The sequence below is a fragment of the Archocentrus centrarchus genome, chromosome 9, assembly GCF_007364275.1.
Source record: "Archocentrus centrarchus isolate MPI-CPG fArcCen1 chromosome 9, fArcCen1, whole genome shotgun sequence".
Taxonomy (NCBI): Eukaryota; Metazoa; Chordata; class Actinopteri; order Cichliformes; family Cichlidae; genus Archocentrus; species Archocentrus centrarchus.
In genome coordinates, this window is record NC_044354.1 from 11,082,189 (window position 1) to 11,104,451 (window position 22,263).

General features: G+C 38.8%; 1 protein-coding gene across 2 annotated transcripts in view; it reads right to left on the reverse strand.

Moving 5' to 3' along the window:
* ccser1 (coiled-coil serine-rich protein 1) overlaps positions 1-22,263 on the reverse strand; it is a 137,765-nt gene that overhangs the window by 69,588 nt on the left and 45,914 nt on the right. For both annotated transcript variants that reach the window (XM_030737563.1, XM_030737562.1), the window contains exons 7-8: positions 20,457-20,631; positions 13,761-13,838 (exon numbers count right to left, since the gene is read on the reverse strand). In XM_030737563.1, the coding sequence (XP_030593423.1) occupies positions 13,761-13,838; positions 20,457-20,631 (253 nt within the window). The remainder of the gene's footprint in view (positions 1-13,760; positions 13,839-20,456; positions 20,632-22,263) is intronic.

Here is a 22,263-nt window from a genome sequence, read left to right on the forward strand (position 1 = left end):
TGTGGTGCACGACTGTGATCTCCTCTTCTCTCTACGTCTCTGTGATAAACTTGTTGTGTCCTGCGGCAGCGCCCCAGAGCACACAGCACTTTTATTTGACCTTGTGTTGTCAGGGGATGTTTTTGCAGGGAAGATGAAGAGAAGCTACAGAAGACAGAAAATAATTAAACTAATGAAAACAACTTTATTCTTGTGGCACTTTTCAAAACAATTTACAAAAGAAAAGAAATTATGAATGGTTAAGAAAATATCTTATATTAAAATATGGTTGATATTCATGTTATAATTGTGCTGCTGTCCTCATTTAACAGTGTTTGTCTCATTTGTCTGGTATGTGTGTGTGTGTGTGTGGGGGGGGGGGGGGGGGGGGGGGGTGTTGTCACATAAAATCGCTTGACATGAAATTATTTTACAGCAAAAATGTAAGTGTGCCCGCCTCCTTTTTACTCTCAGGGTTTTCAAATGCCTAGTCATCTTCAGACCCTGCCTGGAGTCAACAGGGAGCTTTGAGAGGATGGCTCCTGGGGAAGTCAAAAAATAAGATATGAGACAAAACAGTTTTCACTAAAAAATACTGAAGTTAATTCTGAGACAGGCAGGTAGTTGGAATGTGGATGAAGCTCGACACAGTGAGAAGAGAGAGAACAAGAGAAAACGGATAAGAAAGTGAGAGAGAATGAGCAATAAGATAGAGAGAACAAAATGACAGACAGATTGTCATTACCTCTTCAAGGACATAAAAGCAGAAGAGGAAAAAGAGGGGCAAGATAACAGGAGGAAAATGAGGGGGAAATGTGAGGAAAGAGGGGACATTGATAGAGAGGAGAGGACAGAGAGGGCCTGAGGCTGAGCATGATGGTCTGAAACCATAGGGAGCCATCTAGCTAAAGGACACGCAGAGTCAGAGGGAGACCACAGGGAACCATATAGCTACAGTGTCGTCCTTTAAATGACCTCTGTGATGCAAAAAGAGGCATAGAGCCTGACAATTTTCTTCAAGTCACTTCAAAATTTAGAGAAGTAAAAATGGAAACTGTACAGTGGAGGAGTACAAAACCCTCCGGGGATCACGGGGTAGAAAAAAAAATTTATATTTCTGTAAAACTGTGTCTGTGTGTGAGGGAAAGGAGTGTAAAAACGTACAGATTCAACTTCTCACCCCAGCCCCATTACATGTAAGGCATGAGGAGGGTCTGATGTAAAGTAAGATGTTTTGAATTGTATATGTTGATAATTTATTATTCAATATTTTTTGGCTAAGACTATTGTGACTGTACGATAGAAAATATTTTTAAAATATGTATGTTATCTGCATGCTGTGGCTTCATGGTGCAGTGGTTGACACGTTTGACTCACACATGAAAGATCTCCCTTTGAGACCTGGAAAAGACACAAACACAAGCCTCAGGGGGTCACAAGCTAGGGTACTCCTAGTGCAAATCCAAAGCCCAAATAAACGGGAAGGTTGCATCTCATGTAAAATCTGTACCAAATCAAACATGCAGATCCATCCACTGCCGATCGCCAACCACCAAAAGTACCTCCTTTTTTTTTTTAAATGATCTAACAATGGTAGGTGTCAGATAACAGATTTTAAGAAAGAGCAGCAACACAAGCTGTGCTGCTTCAGAGTTATTAAAGTGCAAGACAGTTGTGATGTATGTGAAGTGTTCTGTGTGGATGGGGTGAGTATGTATGTGTCGGTGGATATATGTGAGGGTGTGAGGGGGGAGAGGAATAGGCTGCTACAAAGAAAAGAAAAATATAAAAGGAAAATAACAATAAAAGGGAAAAAAAACAAACAAAAAAAAAAAGCGTGTGTCGAAACTTGATGAATCTTTGAATAAAAGGATAGCACCAAACGCTGTTAATCTTTTCAGATAGGCGTTCACAGCGTACCATTGGAGTGTTCACATGAAAAGGTGCCAGAAGTTGTGGTGAACAAAAAAAAGGGTGCTAAAGACAGAATTTCACAGCATGCTTGCTTTCTCAATTATAAAAAATAAAACCTGCCCAATCATAAGAGGTTAAGTCCCACCAATTCTGGCATTTAAAAAGAATGACAGAGGAATCAGATGCTGTTTGAACCATGCATACTACCTTGACAGGAAAGTATATGCAAGTATAAGTAAGTGTATATTGGGGCCTTACCTTGGTATAAGATAATGGTCAAGGAGGACAAAACTAAAAGCTTTACTAAATGCTTCCATGGTAATAAAACCTATAAAAGATACATTTTCCACCAGGAAATAGAAAAACAATTAACAAAAACAAAACCCAGTGGTGTTAAATCAGAACGCACTCTGTTTCCCGGTCTTTGCAGGGGAGATAACAGTATTTATAGATAATAAGGCTATTTTTTTTTCCTACTAAAATAATACACACATAGACACACACACGCACCTAACATGAGATTTGGATAGGACTGAAAAATCACTAACATGCTGTGACAATTACTACATTAGTCAGCCTCTAAAATTAATCTCACCCAAACAGGACTGAAGGCTGTACTAAATGAGCTGTCTGGCTACAACTGCACAGTTGGTATCCCTCCGTGTCTTGTGCGTGCATGTCTATGTGGCGTATATGTAGCTGCTGAAACTGTATGCATAGCAGTAGTTGTTTCAAATGTTGAGAACAAGCTTATGACTAAATCCAGGGACACTTTACTGACTTAATTGGCTTGGTTACAAGCCAAAAAACACCTTAAGAGCAGAGGTGGGAAGCAACGAAGTACAAATACTTTGTTACTGCTCTTTAGTAGATTTTTCAGGTATCTGTACTTTACTTGAGTATTTATTTTTCTGACTATTTTTTACTTTTACTCCCTACATTTTTCCACAAATATCTGTACTTTCTACTTCTTAAATTTTCAAAACAGACTTGTTACTTTAGGTTTAACGCATCTGAGAAAAGCTTTTGACACTGCGTCGTAGAGCATCAAACGATCTGGGCCTAAATGAAGGAACAATAACACATAAAAGACAATCGTGTTGGAGTATCCTCCATCCCGGAGCTTATCGCATACAAACAAATTAAAGAGCCAAAACCATATATTTTATGTATCAAAATAGCGCTATAATCAGGGGTTACAATGGGCCGGACCGAGGGCAGATGTCCGTAGATTGTGCTCGCTGTACTTTCAGCATCTTAGCTATTGCTACTAAAGAGGAGCGAAAATAAAAGGAGTAACGCGTGGCAGGTAATTTTAAATCCAACATTTCTAAATGCTCAACAAATATCAGCAAACACACAAAGTGTCTGCAGTTTGTCACAGAGCGTGTCTGCTAGCTAAAAGAAGAGCTGTTGTATTTCCAGGGAGAGAAAAGAATGAGCGATAACTTCACTCAGAGATGTAAGAAAGAGGACAGGAGCGGAAGAAGAGAGGTTAGATTTAAAGGTAAGGACTGCAAAACAAACTGAGGTATGCTAACTTTGTGTAATTAAAAGATTGTATGAAAATACTGTAGTGTAGTTTGTGATAAACAGGTCAGCTTGCTGTACTGTAATTACAGTAAAGCTCTGTGTTGGACTGGTGCACAGTGGCTGTGTTCATGGTCGGAGGTACAGGTTATATGAAGTGTAGCAGAGATGAGGTTGAATCAAAGCTGCTGATGCTGAGATTCAGTCACTGAATTCAACAATTATACAACCTGCTACTTTTACTTTCTTACTTTGAGTACATTTCAGAGCCTGTACTTTTTTTCCTTTTACTTAAGCAAAGAAGCCGAACCAGTACTTCAACTTTCACTAAAGTATTTTTTTAACACAAGTACTTGTACTTATACTTAAGTACAGAATGTCAGTACTTTCGCCACCTCTGCTTAAGTATAAATAGTAGAAAAGAATGGGAGAGGGTATGTGAGACAAAGATAAAAACAGTGATAAATACTGCAGTTTAATATAATCTGCTTCAGAAATAGTCCACCATAAGGCACCATAACCACTGAAAAGATCTGTAGAACTCAACAGGTGCCCCGAGCATTAAAGTCAAATGTGTGGAGTTTCGTTAAGATCTGCCTTTGCACAAGCTGCCTTTTTATTTCAGGCTATCAAGGAGTGTAACAAACCCTGTGATAGTCTGAAAAGATGTGTAGATCTTCATAATTTTTCTTAAATATGGATTTTAAGAAAGTACTCTGGTCTTCATTGACAGAACATTTTTAAATCTCAATCACACAGCAGAAGAGAGTCACCTGGGAATTTATTTTCCACTTCCAGCATGAAGGGAAATGAGTGAGTGTGAACTTTTCTCTGGGAGAAAATGCCTTGCTGACGCCAGAGGTCAGAGAAAGGAAGGCAATTGCAATTCAAATAATCACTCGTTACAACCAAGGTATGCAGAAGAGCAGCTGTACAACACATCGCACATGTTAGCAGATAGGCTACAGAAGCAGAAGACAACACCATGTGTCACTCCTGTCAGCTAAAAACAATCCAATAGAGCACCTCTGGGATGTGGTGGAACAGGAAATTTGCATCATGGATGTGTGCAGCCGACAAATCTGCAGCAACTGTGTAATGTGATCATGCCAATGTTGGAACCAGGCTTATGACTAAATCCAGGGATACTTTACTGAACCAAAATCTCTGAAGAATGTTTCCATCACATTGTTGAATCTATCCAACTGGAATTAAGGCGGTTCTTAAGGAAAAAGGGTTCCAACCCAGTACTGACAAAGTGTCTCTAATGTGCCAGGTGAGTGTATATAGGATCAGGGGAACACCAAATCGCAACCTCAAATACAGAAATTAATGATTCAGCCTACCTTAATTTGTGGACATAAGTGGATGGACAATGGCTGAATAGGTGAAACATTATTATTGCATTATGTAATAATATCTGCCTGCTTCTTTATAACCTTTTTAACTTCTTTATGGTTCAGTAAGGTACATTAGCTAACTTAAATATTGTAGCTTTTGTCCCTTTCCTTTGTATGACTGTGTGGTGATGGCATGGGTGTTGATGGGTTTTGTATTTCTGGTTGATCATATCATCCACTTTGTATTTACTTCCTTAGTATTTCTATTTTATAGTTAGGCTTGGTAATTTTTGGACAGAGACACAACTGTCTCAATTTTTTCCTCTGTGCACCATCACAATTGAACACAATTGAAGGGCAGACACGTAGCTTTAATTCAAAGGGTTGAACAGAAATACTGCATTAGCCCCTGAGGAATTACAGTGCAATGCAATTTTCATCCACAGTCTCTGAACATGCAGAGCCAAGCAATGCCAAGGAAGTGGACATACAAATAAGACTTCAATGTGATGAACAAATTTAAAGCTAAAATGAAAAATTTTATTCTGCTTGCCAAAAGAAGCGCCATAAAGTGCATTCAGTCACCCCTCAGGTGGCATTCAAACCAATTTTTCAAGGCAGAATTGAATGGAGAGGCTATGGCAGAAAAGTGGGGCATACAAATTTATTCCTAATGTGAACAGAACAGCCTCAGTGGGGCTAAATCTGATCGAAATCACTGGAGTGCATCCACTTTTGCAAAGAGATGTGATTTTGTAAAGCGTTTGAGGCTCTCTATGCATGTAATCAGCAGTCAGTTAAAGAGGGTATGGGGATGAATTATATTCCTCTTGTTACCAGAAATGGTTGTTTATCAATTAGTTTTTTTTTTCCTCCAATTTGTTAAACAAAATGCATATTTATTGAAATTGATGAAATGGGTGTAAGAAAGAACAGCACAACTAAATGCCTTCTCCATGTTATCTTTATAGCAATTTATCCAACATCTATCCATAAACTTACACTTGAAATTCAAGTGTTAGAGACTCAAAGTAGCTAAGGGGGATGTAAAAAGTAATAATAATTATAATAATAATAATAATAATAATAACAACTGACCATACTTTCCTGGAGGCTTACCCTCATACCATACTTGGCTATAACAGTGTCTCCCAAACATTTTACTTTTAGCAGCATTGCAGCATACACATGTTGGGAAGGGACTCCAAAATACTAATTTATTAAACTTTGCTTTTAGTACAGACAAAAACAAAACACAAAACAATAAAGGCTAATCTGATTTGACTTAAAGGTTTCAGAAGCGTCCATAAATCTTAAACCCACAGGGAGGCGCTTCCAGTATTCTCGGCAGCTGTTTCAAATGCTCAGCCACCCTTTAGCTTTAAATTGATTCTTTAAATTGAGTCTCTGCCAGAAGCGGCCTTCTTCATACAGGTACTGCATGAAGAAATCGTAATGTGTGATCACAAAAAACATGAACTAAATGTGAATCTATCACTCAAAAAAAAAAAAAAAAATAGATACAGTATCTGAGATATAAGACTGACTAAACATGGATTTCCAGCATTTTAAATCTGAAGATTAAACAGGATTATTAAAGAAAAATTATTTCCAAGGCCCCTCTTTACTCGTATTACATCCATGCAAATTTATACATAAACCTTAATTCTGCAAGTTGTTCCTGGTGACAGGTAAACAGTTTTTTATGAATGAAGACTCCTGAAACACTTTAATTAAAAAGTAAGGCATTTAATATATTAAAGAATCAGGAAAAATACACATGCATCTGGGGACTCAGAAGAGACAGGCCTGTGTGTGCTCTCTCTCTCTGAGCCCGTGTTCCTGTCTAACCATAACATTTTTATACTGACAGCCTCCTCTTATCTATACATAAACAATCTCTGGGTGCTACGAGTTGACCTTTGTCACTCAGTCTCGTCCAAGCTGGTTTTCATGACTCATGATTCCTCAGCTGTGGAGTCATAAGCACATCATCTTCCTGATGTTTTAATTATGCATCCTTGTGGCCGGGCCTCAAGATAAGATGCACTGAAACAGAGAAGTTAGTCTAGTACTTTCTGATCAGTTGTTCTCTGTCTAATGTATTATTTAATTGTTTATTATTTGGTTGATCCACTGTTTATTAATTAATTTACTGGAGTTTACCTTTAAACATTTGTCCTTTATTCACTGAGTAAAAAATAATCCCTAACACTGGTTTCCTAACTATGGTTAGTACTACTATAGAAATTCTGACAAAATTAAGTTTGCTGAATTCCAGCTTAAGACTACAGGATTTATGTCCACACAAGGAACCTGTCCTGTTGGTAAAGCATTTGCATAAAAACTGTGTACTTCACTACTTTGTATGGAAAAGGAACACTGATAAAAAAGATGCAGCACAATGTTGACTCCTCAACACAGATGCACAGTGTATTCGGTAATCTTGTATGGCTACTTGGAAAATCCAGTACAGTTTGTCCAAATTCAATTTTTATTTCATCAGAAAAAAAATGGAAATCACAAAGACAAATGTGCAAACTGATCCAGCATAAAGTTGCTTTCCTCAAGTATTAAATATTCATCTTATATCTGAAATTATCTTTAATTCTATCTGCTTGCTGTCTGTGTTTATCTACTTTATGTCTGCCTTGGTAAACTATATTAGTAGTTTATTTATGCACAGTGAAAAGGGCAAAAGAAAAAGCTTATATGAACAGCTCTACAAATCAGAAGAAAAATATGTAAATCTGATTTTGGTGTGAACTTTTCCTTTTAAGTTAAAAAACAGAAGAGGTGATTAAAAATGTGTGATTTGTATCACATTATCAAGTCTTCAAGAACGTGCAACAGTGTACTCTAACCTCGGTCACCTGTTTTTATTAATTAAATCAGCTGTCAATAAAATTGAAAGGGCAGTTCACCATTATGTTAGCAGCTTTTTAAATAAAGATTTCCGTTGATTTGGACACACACATGCACAAAGAACCTATTATAGTTCAGAAACTGTTCATCTACTGCGATTTCCCCCCAAAACCATCTTTTGCACGTGAATCTGAACATCCTAGGTGAGATGGTTCGAGTTATGGTATTTGCAAGATTTTCAGAAAACTTGACCTCTGACCTTTACCTTGAGGTCAAGGTTGCAGAGATTCGAACTCGTAAGATTTTTAGTAGATGCATCTATTTGAACTTCCCAGGTGAGAGCCTTCAAGCTATCGTATTCAGAAGATTTTCATAAAATTTGAACTCTGACCTTTACCTTCAGCTGCAGCGAGATTCGAACTTGTCTGAGATTTTTATTAGATGTATCTATGATGTGAATTTAGCTGACTCCTGTCAGCTAAGAATAGAAAATTAGCATGGGCTCACAAAAACTGGAGATTGGAAAAACGTTGTCAGTATGATGAGTCTCAATTTCTGCTTTGACATTCAGATGGTAGGCTCAGAATCTGGGAAAACAACATGAAAGCATTAATTGATCTTGCCATTTATCAATGTTTCAGGCTTTTTTTTTTTTTAAGTACCAAGTGAACATTATTTAAAAGCAACAGCCTAACTGAGTATTGTTGCTGACCAGGTCCATGCTTTTATGACCAGAGAGTGGCCCATCTTCTGATGGCTGCTTCCAGCAGGATAACATGCCACATCTCAAAGCTCCAATAATCTCAAACTGGTCTCTTGAACATGACAGTGATAATCCAGTAGAGCACCAGAACACGAGACTGGCATTATGGATGTTAAGCTGTCAATTCTGAACAACTACGTGATACTATCATGTCAATATCAACCAAAATTTCGGAGGAATGTTTCTAGCACCTGGCTGAATCTGTGCAGTGAAGAATTAAGGCAGTTGTGAAGTTAAAAAGTGGTCCAACCCCATACTAGCAAGGTACAACTAATAAAGTGTCCAGTGAGTGTATACATGCGTACATGTTTCCAAATATATATATGAAGTATAGAACTAAGACTTGACCAAGCTAGATGGCCTGCTCCACATCCATATTGAAACTAAGAGAAAACATTTGCCTTGTAGAAAAATTCAAATCATTAAAAGAATGTTTTCCTGTGAAGTCCAAAAGTTGAGTGCTGTGGTGATAGAAATAATATAATATATACAGTATCTGTACTTGCAAGGTTTAAAGCTGTCTCTAAAATGTCTTTCCCCAGTCATTTCTCTCTCTCCGACCCTATTTGCAAATCACAAATAATGAGCCATGGTTTCCTCCTATCAGCAGGTGTCATGGAATCTTATTTCAGAAACACAGCTGTCTAGTTCTAAGATAGCCCAGGGGCAGCATGGAAAACATCTTAGGCTTTGTCTTAGCAGATAGAATAATCTAATTTGGGGTTGTTTTTTTTTTGTTTTGTTTTGTTTTTTTGACAACACCCCACACTGAAATGTAATGAATAATTAGCGCTGTAAAAGGCATGCTACAATTTCACTATTAATGGTTTTGATTTCACCTCAAGAATCACAGAAACACGAATATGGCGGAGAAAATTTTGAACCAAAAACGTGGAATTTAGGACATTAAATCTTATTTGATGAAATCTGTCTCTTACACACATTACTACAATTCAGTTTGTTGCCTGAGCCACACAGCAATTACTAAATGTGTAGTTTCTCACACACAGCGAGCGTCACAGAGAGAAACAGCGTTTGGAGAAACGTTTATCTGGAAAGAGAGTTTCAAAAACGAGACGAAGAATGAAACAGAGATGAGAGTGGCAGCCCGCCCCGTGCTACAGCTTAAAGAAATGACATTTTGCATATATGGATATCTCTGTCTTTGTGTCAGAATGCTGTGTATAATGTGCATGACCACAAAACCTTCATTCTTCATGTTTTCCTGCATACATGTATCTTTTTAACCCTCTCACATTTATGGCATCACTGTGGGGAACAGTTAGTAATTATAAATTCACCATCAGAATTATACATTATTCATTTCTAATTACGCTGCATCTGACATGATGATAAGTGCTCCACTATAAAAAGACGTTCACCATGCTGCTGAAGCAAAGGTGATTGTACACAAAAACAACATTTCATCGAGTACAAAACTTGCTCCCTTTGACATTTTTTAGGAACATAGTGGCGCCTGGAATACACCTCTGGTGGTACCTCTAGTGTGATTTTTTTTTTTTTTTCCTGCTACTTTCTTCTAAAATACAGTTGAATACTTTAACTGGGACAAAAATCTGGTAAAAATCATGTCATATGCTTTTGGTCTAAATTAAACTAGGTCGCACTGTGACACTGCAGCCTCTCAGGTGGCTACCGTAGATTATTTTTACACATGCAGAGTCGTTTTCTAGAGTGCTGGGGCAAATTCTGTTCTTCTCAGCCCTCCCTCTCGTTCATCTTCCATCTTCGCACAGTATTTCTCAAACACCAGCTTTCATTCTCTGCTCGGTTTCGCGTCCACCTCTTGCACTCCTGTGTTTATTTCCTCCCCTTTTCCTTATCAAGTTAATGTCATGAAACTGAATGCTTTTCTCTTGAATGGAGACACCTCGGCTATAGCTCCCACACTTTTTCCAACAACTTTTCTCCCTCATCTCTTTTCTTCACAGTTGATCCTACACTAAGAAATACAATGTCCTCTTCTCAACATTGCATTTTTCCTCATATGAAGCTTCTACTCATGCAGTATGCCCTCCCTGTATTTATGCTATTTTCAATGCATCTAGCTCTGTCAAAGCTTACCCTTTGACACCCACCCTTTTATTCTCTCTCTCTCGCTCCCACTACCTGTGTCCCACCTTCAGCTTAAACTCATTTCCTGCAATTCTAGCTGCTTTCTGCCTGATTTTTTTTTTATCTCTATTGATCCTGCCACTCTCCCCTCTCCTGGTCAGAAGAAGCACAGAGGATGTGCTGAATGAATGTTTCATCTCTCTCTCTCTCTCTCTCTTTCTCCCTCTCCCTCTATATCTCTCTCTAGCTAGCTATCTACGCACATAAACACACACGCCTACGGCCGCTTCATTAGGTATTAGGTATTTACTTAGCTGATCACCTGCCAGAAACTAAGTGCATTTAGGCATGTAGATATGATCAAGACAACCTGAGGAAGCTCAAACTGAGCATCAGAATTGGGAAGAAAGGTGATTTACTTGACTCTGAATGTAGCATAGTTTTTGGTGTCAGATGGGCTGGTCTTGGTATTTCAGAAACACTCTTGTCAATTATGAACAGAGATCTAAGGCTACAGTTCGCACAGGTGCACCAAAATTGGTCAATAGAACATGATCTGATGAGTCTCAATTTCTAATTTGGTGTAAAAATTTGAAAGCACACATCTGTCCTGCCTTGTAACAATTGCTGAGGCTGGCAGTGGTTCTGTAATGGAGTGGAGGATATTTTACACTTTGGCTCCCTTAATACCAGCTGAGAATTGTTTAAACGCAGCAGCCTACCAGAGTACTGTTGTTGACCATCTCCATCCCTTTATGACTGCAGTGTGCCAATCTTCTGATTGCTGCTTTCAGCAGGACAACACACCATGTCACAAAGCTCAAATCATCTCAAACTGGTTCATTAACAACATAACACTGAGTTCACTGTACTCATATGGCACCTTTGGGATGTGGTGGAATGGGAGATTTGCATCATGAATGTGAAGCCAGCAAATCTGCAGCAACTGTGTTACGTTATCATGTTAATATGAACCAAAATATCTGAGGAATGATTCCAGCACCTTACTGAATCTATGCAACAAAGACAGTACTACACAGTACTAGCAAGGGGTAACTAATGAAGTGGCCAGCAGGTGTACACACTCACTTCTTACAAATATTAACTGGAATTGAAACCCCGCCAATGTTCAAGTGAGAAAAGCTCCTGAAAAGCTTCGTCAGTGATGCTATATCAATTTCCAAAGTCAAGATAAGCTCAAACCAAGACCTTGTAACACAAACCCATAGTATTCCAATTGATCTGTACACAGTAGCACTCCAACCTTTTCCCACAGACAGGAAATTACAGCTTTTAGGTTTGAAAGCTTTAGCCAGATGATTAAAGTGCATGTCACATAATCCAAATGTCCACAATTCAATTCAGTCCAGTGACATTTGTGGCATGCCATACCCTATCTCCTGTTGTTTTCTCATCATCAGCTGTCATATCACATAAAAATGCTCCAAAAAGAAATTTCAGCTTTCCCCTTTTCAGCTAAATTATCTATTGATTATAGCCTCTATAGTAAAGTATTTATATAAGCCTATATCTGTGTTATAGACAGTTTCTTTTTTCTACTGCATTTGATCCCTCTTTTCAATCGGTCCATATTCCCTGTCTGTCCATCTGTACATTTCAGCCAGAGCTCCTGTCATCATGCTGTGTCCCACCCTACATTTTTAATTTTTCCTTATCATCCAGCTGCCACCGATACTGCATGTAGGTCAATAAAGAGGACATACACTCACACAAACATCCGCTCTTTCTAAAAAACTAACATGCTGTGACAGCTACACAAACACAATCTCTGTATATAGCCCTAAGACCATGTGGTACACAGATACAGGTGCGCTTAAGTAACATAAGTAACAACCAACCCCAGTATTTGTTGGCACTAGGTCAGTAATTTGTGGGTAAGCTTTACTGGACTGTATTTTAAGAGCGTCTTACCAGTGTGTACATTCACGTATGTAAAGGGAACTTCAGTATAGTGCAATTAAAAAAATATATATATATCACCAAAGACGAGAAACATGAAGCTGATGACTGTACTGCACCTCTTTCCTCCTACAGGCAAACAAGACCTCTGATGTGACCCAACTAAATCTCAGGGAAAAGCTTGACAAAAGACCTCCCATGGTTAACTTAAATCCTGCGCACACACTTGAGCACTGACGCACACGCTCCCTACGGAGATTAATAAATCTCATCCAGATTGCACAGCTCGGATGGACAAGGTTGACAGAGGGGGTCTGGAGCCTGTCAAGACAAGCACAAGATTTTGCCCCTCTCTCATTCAATATGTGCAACTCTCCTGCTTTTAATCATTCTTTTTTTTTGCTACCCTTTTCTCTCTCTCCTTCACTCTACCTTCCTCGCTGCTCTGCTCTTTCTTCCTATTTGATCTTTTTATGATTCATTAGAAGCTGGTGTGAAAAAAAAGCTGTTAATTGTTCTGATGTGGATAAAACTGAACGAGACGCATGGATCAAAGGAAGATTCAGTTTTATATTTTTGATCACACAGAGCCTGCTGTGGTCTTTTAATTAAACTAGCTGGCTAAGTGAAGTGAAGGGCTGGCTATCAAAAAGCGTAACAACTGAGCACAACAACTTTACTGTATATGCATATGTATAAAATGACAGCACAGGTTCTATTTTTGTAATATATTAAGATGGGCGGACATTTTTATTGTTTTTTATTGTCACACCTTAAACGGCAATTCTGCACAACCAGAACCTGCAGGCTTCATGCTTATAATATTCTCACTGAACTATTGGGAGACAAACAACCTCTCTACCTTTAAGATTAGGCCTTTTTGATAAAACTTATAGTTAGGGCTGGATCAGGAGATCCTGAATCCCCCCTCAGTTATACTGCAATAAGCCTGGACTGCTGGGAGGGTCCCTTCTTCACTCACCTCTTTTCACTGTGTTTACACACCACTCTGCGTTTAATCATTACTTATTATTAATCTCTGGCTCTCTTCCACAGCATGTCTTTTGTCCTGTCTCCCTCCCCTCACCCCCAACCGGTCGCAGCAGATGGCTTCTCTTCCCTGAGCCTGTTTCTGCTGGAGGTTTCTTCCCGTTAAAAGGGAGTTTTTCCTTCCCACAGTCATGAAGTGCTTGCTTATAGTGGGTCATCTGATTGTTGGGGTTTTCCCTGTATTATTGCAGGGTCATTACCTTACCATATATAAAGCATCTTGAGGAAACTGATGTTGTAATTTGGCGAATTATAAATAATACTGAACTGAACTGAATTTAGACATGAATAAATTTAGCATAAAACAGACAGCTTTAGGTTACCTTAAATGGAAGGGATTTTTCACTGCAAGGGCTGATGGGTAGAGACTGGAGGCTGCTGGCAGGACTTGTCTCCGCGCTCTGCAAAAGACAAAAACAGATATAACCATAACATCAAGATGTGGTTTGCGACACTGTGCTGAAGATAAACCAGTCATGTACTTAAAATGACAACATTACAACCTCAAGGAATTGGCAAGATTTGTTTCTGCTTTTCCATTTTCGCTAAATATATTCATCACTATGCCGTTTTCTAAAAACAATACACCTGGCTAACCATGCAGTATGAAAAGAGAGGAAGGTGTAATAAGCTAGTTCCGAAGACAGGTGCTTATTTTCATCCCAAACTTCTGACATATTTTTACAGAAAATCTGATTCATCTACATTTGAAACACCTCTGGTTCACAAAAATATAAATGTAGGTAACACGTCTGTATCAGAACAATTTCATGTTGCAAGTTGTATTATTTTCACCTGGTTTCTTACAAAAGCTCTTTTTTTTTTTTTTTTTGTTTTCCTGACAGCTGTGATGTGCGCTTTTTTGGCACTGGTTCTCAGCACAGTTATCTAGTGGGCAGAGACCAGAGAAAGAGATCCAAAATGCACACACACACACACACATGCAGCCTATTTTCATGTGACAAAGGGAGAATGTACCATCACATGCAGAAGTGCGCACAGGTGCACAGAAACACTGTCCCTTAAGAAGAGCATATGCAGGTACATAGATCACTGGTGAGGGCTCCTGATGGTTCAGATGGGAAAGCAGAGAGGAAAATCATGTCTCCAGCTAGGACTGCTGATATTGATGTAGTTCTGCATAGTAGGGCATGACAGTACACAGATGGAGGATATGACAAGATACATGACATGACAAGAGAAGAAAAGGGGAAGGGTGAAATGAAGTATGAGCTTAAAAAAAAACATTATCTACACTTAAATTTCCAGTAAAGTCTATTTCTTGCCATAAGCTGCCCTTTAGGAGATTTATATGCAAACTAACCCCTCTGTTGTTTGGGGAAATGATCAGACTTACAATTAAGAAACCTTTAAACCTTTTTAGGCTAAAGTTTAATAATATGTGTGTATTTTTGGCCTACTTTCAGATTTTAAATAACCTAATTTGACAGATGGTTTCTTACACAAACGTTCTGAGAAGACGTCCATAGAAACACTAACCTCCTAAACAATCACTATTGTCACACTTCAAAAAAGCCAACCCGCAGACGCACAATAATGACGTGCACATGTCGCTGTTACACTTTAAGGCAACCATTCTTAAAGTTAGGTTTGGTTTCGGGTTAAGTTAGCGTAAGGGTAAGGTTAGGTTAAAGTTAAGGCAGCATGGTGCATCTTGTAGTCTGCAAGTCTCTCCCCATAGCTGCCAATATTTCCTCCTAGGATGCTGACTGGTCTGATCAACTCTGGATAAGCCATAAGCACTTAGCTTGAAGCCTGACAAGATCAATTTCCTTGTGAATGTGATCTTGCAAAACTCACAAGAATCCAGCTGCCTCATTGGTTTTGAAGGAGGTTCTGAGAAACACTTGAGCCCAAATCTTTGCACAGCATAAACTTGATGCTTTATTGGTTTGGCTGACCTTTTAAAGAAGCATGCCTCCCTATTAGAATTATAGGTGTGCTATGGCGTCAAGCCCTCAATGTGTCATCGGTGATCAATGCCTTTTCCTATGTAGACAGACAGGCGTGCACTCAGTGACACCCACATACACAATCTCATTCTTTCTCTCTCTAACACATACATATCCTCTTTAAGGTCACCCCTGTCCCACAGGCCTTAACACACAACTGTCCTCACAATTAGACGTGGCTCAGTAAAAAGGCTCTTAGATTTAAGAATTGGCTGCCGGGGAGCCATGGATTTAATGACTGGCACTACACTGAAACTAAATGTCTACAGATGATGAATGGCCTAAGAAAGGAAAGCAGGTTTTGTAGTTTGATGTGCACCTTTAATCACATCCACACATCAGTTAAATAAAGAATTGAAAACCTTCAAATAACTCAAGGTGCATTCATACCAACTCACTCTCTCACAGACATTTGGCTTTTTATAGAAATTGCTTTAAAATACTGCTGTGCGGTTAAGAGTTTTCTTTGGAAAACACGGTGTAAGGACTTTGAATTATTCTGTGAGTTAGATTTTTTTTTTTTTCCAGGATAGCTCTCTGTTCCACACCTACATTTGCAGTCAAACACAAATTCAGTTGCAGAAGTTCATCAAAACTTTTGCAAATATTGATGGGTAGCACATTAGCTGGTTCTGAATGACACAATTCTTTCCGAAAACTGATTTAACAGTGGTTACAGATATGGATGGCACTGTCAGAAATGCATTTTCAAATACATTTTATTATACCCACAGCTATCCTAGTGACAGCACTGGGCCGTTGAAGTAATTTGGTGGAGGAGGCAAGAATAAGCTGCTGCCACAAATCAGGCAGCTGCTTCAGAGAGGGCCAGACATGGGTGTGGCAGTGGATGTATGAACACAGCACAGCAATGACCAAAATGTCTGAGTGTATAAATGGAGTCAGAGTTTTGCTAGAATCCATAGCTGACACTGACAAATGGAGATCACGTTAGGAAACATATCTGGACAGATAGATCCAGGCAGTGGCATTTTAGGAATGTTCCTCCATCCAACTAACAGGATGCACTTCCGAAAAAGAAATATCTAAAAGAAATTGTTTGTGTCTGTATAATAACAAACATTTTTCTTTCATTTCTGCAAGACAATCCTTTGTTAATAATTTCTTGACATCAACTATAATACTGAAATATTACTGCTTTTAGTACTTTGCTTTTTATTGTTCTATTCATCCTTTCAAGGTGTAACTGGCAGCTATATACGTTGTTTTTCCTCCACAGAGGAATTCTAAGGTGCCATAAGGGATTTTTAGCCAATAGAAAATGACAGCTATACAAACACAAAAAGAAAATTGATTCCGCTCCATCTAATTCGCAGTAAAATGAGTATTTTACCCAATTTTGTTAATTTTGTTTTCTTTTGTTCAAGAATAATACACATTGTTGTATATATGTTTACAAAGAACAGGAAAGTTCATCAATTTATGTGAAATAAGCCAACCACTCATGTCTCAGTGAACTCTGCAAGCTCCTGAATCCAGTGGTGTAGATTGCATGTTGCTAAGGTGCCCCTGATATAGAGGAGGAAGGAATGGATTCTGGATTAAAAGGTCAATGTTAGGTGCCAATGTAAACATGGAATTATGTAAATCTATTTTTCCTGAGATATGGTGCTGTCATATTCAAATACTTTAAAACAGGACTGCTTGCTTCCTTTACTTTCATTATCGGGCTTTTCGTGAGCTAAAGCCGACATAGGTCATATCTCTAAAGATCTTATGGTTTGGGTTAAATATGTTGGTCCTGGGGCTGATAATTTTACACTCTATGTACCAGGCATGTGACCTCTGTGTCAACTTAAAATTCCCTAGCAGTAAGGTTTTGGAAGCGGACCATTGAGGCCTACTGTTGCACCCTACTGCATTTTGGAGGAAAAAATGTATTTTTGCAAAAACGCACTCATGGGAGATAAGAGGATATGCAATCTCAGTGTCTCCAGTCCCCTGGGAACCCAACTCAAATCTATTTGATGTCTCTAGAGCCTTGGGAGCTGAACTGCAGGGAGCTATGTGTTTGTTTCCACCTGCCATAACTCTGACATAAGATTAAGGTATGGCAAGTTCTCTTCCCTTCAAATGATTAAAGTTTATTTCATTAGTTTAATTCTGAAGAGAATTTGGACTCCAAAATGATACCGGTAATCTCTGAAAGCACCTAAATCATGTAGCATTGCATGTAGTGTCCATGAAAAACAGCTAGGAAAATTAAATAGAAGTCAGAGACACAGGATTGTGAATTGTATGGTCAATGTTAAGTAACTGTAAAATTTTCCCATATGTTTAGTGTATGGTTTTTGGGATTTGAGGCTTTTGGTTTTAAATATATTATAACTCAATTTCCATACCTTTTCATCCCTCCATTTATTTGCAATTCAAAGAAGACCCCGTAGAGATGTAAACCCACGGTAGGACTGCTCTAACGTGAGTGCAGAACAACACAGAACAAGTACTTTTTTTGCAGAGCCCCTAATTTGAGGAGCATAATCTTGAGCCCAGGTAGAGCACGTGCTTCAAAAAAAAAAAAAAAAAAAATGCCTCTTTAATGTGAGTGAATCTGGAACTCAACAGTGTCTACTTCCAGAGTCTATTTATTGGTGACCTCAGCTCAATTTAGGGTTCATTTTGACACTCTTATTGAGTCTCAAAAGACCCCAGAATTGATTAACTAGTTTGTACCTTCATGAAGTTCGAGGTTGTATCGAGCTTATGCGCCTAATCTGCTTGTACTCTAAAAGGCCTCCCTTGAAGGAATGTCTACATCATATACTTTCAGAGGGGAAAATTAACAGGACTACACTGAAAGCTTGCAAGTCAATAACCGTAATTAGTTGAAAGACACAATCTTTCAGCAGCCTGTGGACAATCCCCACCGTAAACTGAAGGATCCCTGCATCAATTAGAGTGGTTTTTGATTATATGTCATCTGATAGGGCGCACGTTTTGACAAAGAGTCAGCCAAAAGAAGGCCAAATGTGGATTTGTACATGTGACATATAGTATTTTATAATGATTGGATTTAGATAGCAGGTGCTCTCATGATAAAGTTTCAACAGTGTAAAAACAAAGTACTGAGGAGATCTGACCCTGTCTACTTGGCTGAGCCTAGGCCCAATGACAAGGCGTTCAAAGTGGACAAACTTTGCTTCCTCTGATATCCGGCAGCAAAAGTGTTAGACAGCTCAAAGTCTTGGCACCTGCTATTGATTGGCAAAATCTTGCATTGAGAAGACACAGATGCACAATGCCAAAGGCGAACGAAAGAGGCTATAAGACAAACAAAGCCCAAGACTGGGGCTCAATACCAGAAGGTCAAGCAAATGAAATGCAAAAAAAACCCCAAACAAACAGACATGTCGAGTCACCCTCCCCTTGTTACAGAACGGTTCATATCTGCTTATGGAAGGTAACAAAATTTACAAGTTAATGACATAACAGAGCAAGCAAAGAGGCCAAAGAATCACCTCTTTCATATTCATGTTCTGCCGCTTTATACCCTCTCTCTCTCTCTATTGCACATCCTTTAGTTTTTCCATCACCACTTTAGTTTATCTCTGTCTCTACAAATTATTATTTCATTTGCATGTCTCATGTCTCTCTCATAGTGGTCCTGGGAGAAAAACAGAGAGATGAGCAGTAAAGAGATCAGGAGAAAGCCATATATATGCCTCTGTGGACTGTAATTCACAGCAGGCTTTGATCTTAGTTTAGAGATACTAATGGTGAGGTTTTCGGGAAGGTCTTTTTGTGTATTTATATTTTATATTTTTGAGTCTGTATAATATTCCATATATGGTAGGGGTCAGTCACCCATGCAGATTACAAAAAAAGCAGCAGCCAAACAAAGCTAATGGATGTTCTTTCTGCGCTTATGGTATTGCTAACATCCCTTATTGCTAAGTTGGTATGTATTATAAACCGTCAATGTAGTGACAGAGGGTATTGGTAAAAATATTAGCACTTTCACTCTAAAACAAAACATTCACATTACGTATTAAACACTATCAACACCACCTTCCAAACTGCTACTCCTATTAATGCTGTGCTTGTAAAACTTTTGAAAACAATCATTTGGACATCTGTCATTTTCCAGCAGAGTCTAATTATCCTTCTGGATGTTGATTTGGACTAAAATGTAAAACTAAAATTTCAATGTACATTCCCTGCAGCGTGCAATTACCCACAACCCCTCCCAAAACGATGTTATATCTAAAGTTCAAAACAAAAATGTTATTTCATTTGTTTTAAATTCTTGTGTAGAGCAGTCTGGCATCTAAACAGATTACCTAAGTGCAGAGGATGGCAGACAATGTGGCTCCCTGATTTATACAGTTAAACCTTGTGACGCTTTTGCAATGTGTCAGTGCTTTACTAAGTGACCGTTACAGCTAATCACACCCATAATGGTCTGAATGTAATTTAAGTGGGTTCCAAACATTCACACTGAGACAGCACAATAGCCCAAGGTAAAACTTTAGCTTTGAGCAGGCTTAAACATTTAAAGAACAGATTTATGGTCTGAAACAGGAGGGATAATATGTGCACTTGTGTGTGTGTGTGTGTTTGTATACATATAAGGTATAAAATGGCAGATACTTAAATAAGTCTCCCAGTTTCCCTCTCTAAATGCAGAATCTGATTAAATTAGTAAAACAAAGAGATTAAATGGACCTTTTAGAGACGGGAAAGCAACCGCTTTGACCAAATTTCATGGAGCTGAAATAGAGCCTGATTAAAATAGGGGGTGAAAAATTCATAAGAGCAGCACTGTGCACGGTGGTTCCAGAAGAAATTGCTTTTTATTGTTTGCTAGACCCTTATCCTCCCTGGTTAAAAACAATTTGATACTTTTATAACTTGATAAGAGCTGTCAGTGTGGTCTACCTCTTGTACTCTATAGCGGTCAAATATGCCAGAGTCACTAAATGTCAAGTTAATCCTAATTTTTTTTTAAATTCCTTCATCTGTATGTATGTCCTTGTCAAGAAGAGTCTATGTGCTGCTGACAGTGAGCCATGTGCATTATCTCACCTCCTGCAGTGTCCGTCTCAGCCTTAAAAGTAGGGTTTTGACAGCAGTGCACTCCTGCTGCATAAGTCTTAGTGGAAGTGTCTCCAGTCCCAGAGGTAAGGGGTCATCTTCCTTCCCCAAACCCAGCCCCAAGCTCCACTCAGCTGGCAGCAGGCTGGTTGGACGGCAGGGTTCCCTAGAGGAGAGGCGGCGTGAACAAAAAGGAGAGCAATAAAGAAATTTGAATTTCGGGTATGAGTCAGCATGAAAACTTGATCATAGACCTGTCTTCAGTATGCCCCGCTGTTCTCCACTTGTGGAATCTCATCACTGCCTTTGCTGGTTAGCGATTATGTAGCTGACCCATTACACACTAAAGTGAAGATGCCAGCTGGTTCTCCACATCCCAGCAATTCCTAGAATTCTGTGTGATATCATGTGCAACAAACTAAAGTGCACAAACATGGTCTGAACAATAACTTGGCAGCATGCAGAACAATAATTTGTAGCAATTAGATGCAACACAGTAAACTACTCCTTACACAACAACCTGCCTTCATTGCATACAGCTGTTATTCTCAGTATTTTAGTTTTATTGAAACCCAAAGTGAACATTTTGAATCTTTCATCTTCAGAATCACTGAATCAAAAAATAGCGCTGCAAAATAGGTGGCTTTAAATAACACAAAACGAAAAGAAAATGAGAGACGAGAGAGGGAAAAATTTAACAAAATAAGTCACAATGAGAACCATCTGTCACAATACACAGCAGTTACCCCACAGTATTCACTAAGGACTCCATTTTAACGATGACTCATTTCTACAATAATTCTTTTTTTAAGAAGGTTTTAAATCAACGTGAGGTGATAAACTCCCACACAAACAAAAGTCCATCTCACCATCATCATAAGTCAAAAGGATACTTCACTGCCAAGAGATTTGTGTTTTGTAGTATTATATGTCCACAGTTAATTCAAAAGTGGTCTTTCAGCAGTGCATACATATAAAAAGGTTTAAATGTGAGATGCAGCAGAACTGGCCATAAACAGAAAGGCCACTGTTCAAGGCCAGATTATTAACAAGCCGCCAAAAAAAGGAACTGTTGTGGTGGCACAGGGTTGGATTCAAACACACACAAACAACAGGGAGAGATCAACCAAAGCCCTCTTGTAATTAACTGTCCCATCTGGGAACACACTCCATTAAACAGTAAACAGGTCTTTGAACCAGTGTGTCTTTGGTCTCCAGCGTGTGGCCTCTGTTCCTTGTCTCACCTCCAAGTCACAGCATTTAGTAAAGAAGAGGACAGGTTTTTGGAAGAGACTCTTACAAAGAGTCAGAGCTGCTAAGAACATCTTTCTTTCTCTTCCAGCCTCTATGAAAGCTCAGTCCAAGCACCACAAGCTCTTATACCTTCATATTTATTAATTGCTTGGAGTCCACCTTACTTCTTTTACTAGTCTGAGGGTTATTTGCCTGCTTAAGATGTCAGACTTCTCCATATTCCAGCAGACATGAAAGCAGTCTCAAAACAAAGATCAAGACGTTTTATTCTGGTTTGTGGCCATGTGTCATAAACATTAGGGAAACAAATGCAGCAGCTTACTTTATGATAGCTCTGCACAAACATGACGATAATTGAATGAATGTCTGTGGGGCTACTGATGTGGTTTATAATTCAAATAGTTTTCTATTGAGGGGGTCGAAAAAGATCAATTCTAAACAGACATTCTAATTCCCTGCATTCTCATTTTGGGATTAGCATTTACCTGAGGTTAACATTTTGCTTTTCACACAGCAGCAATTACACAAGCAATTACCCATACAG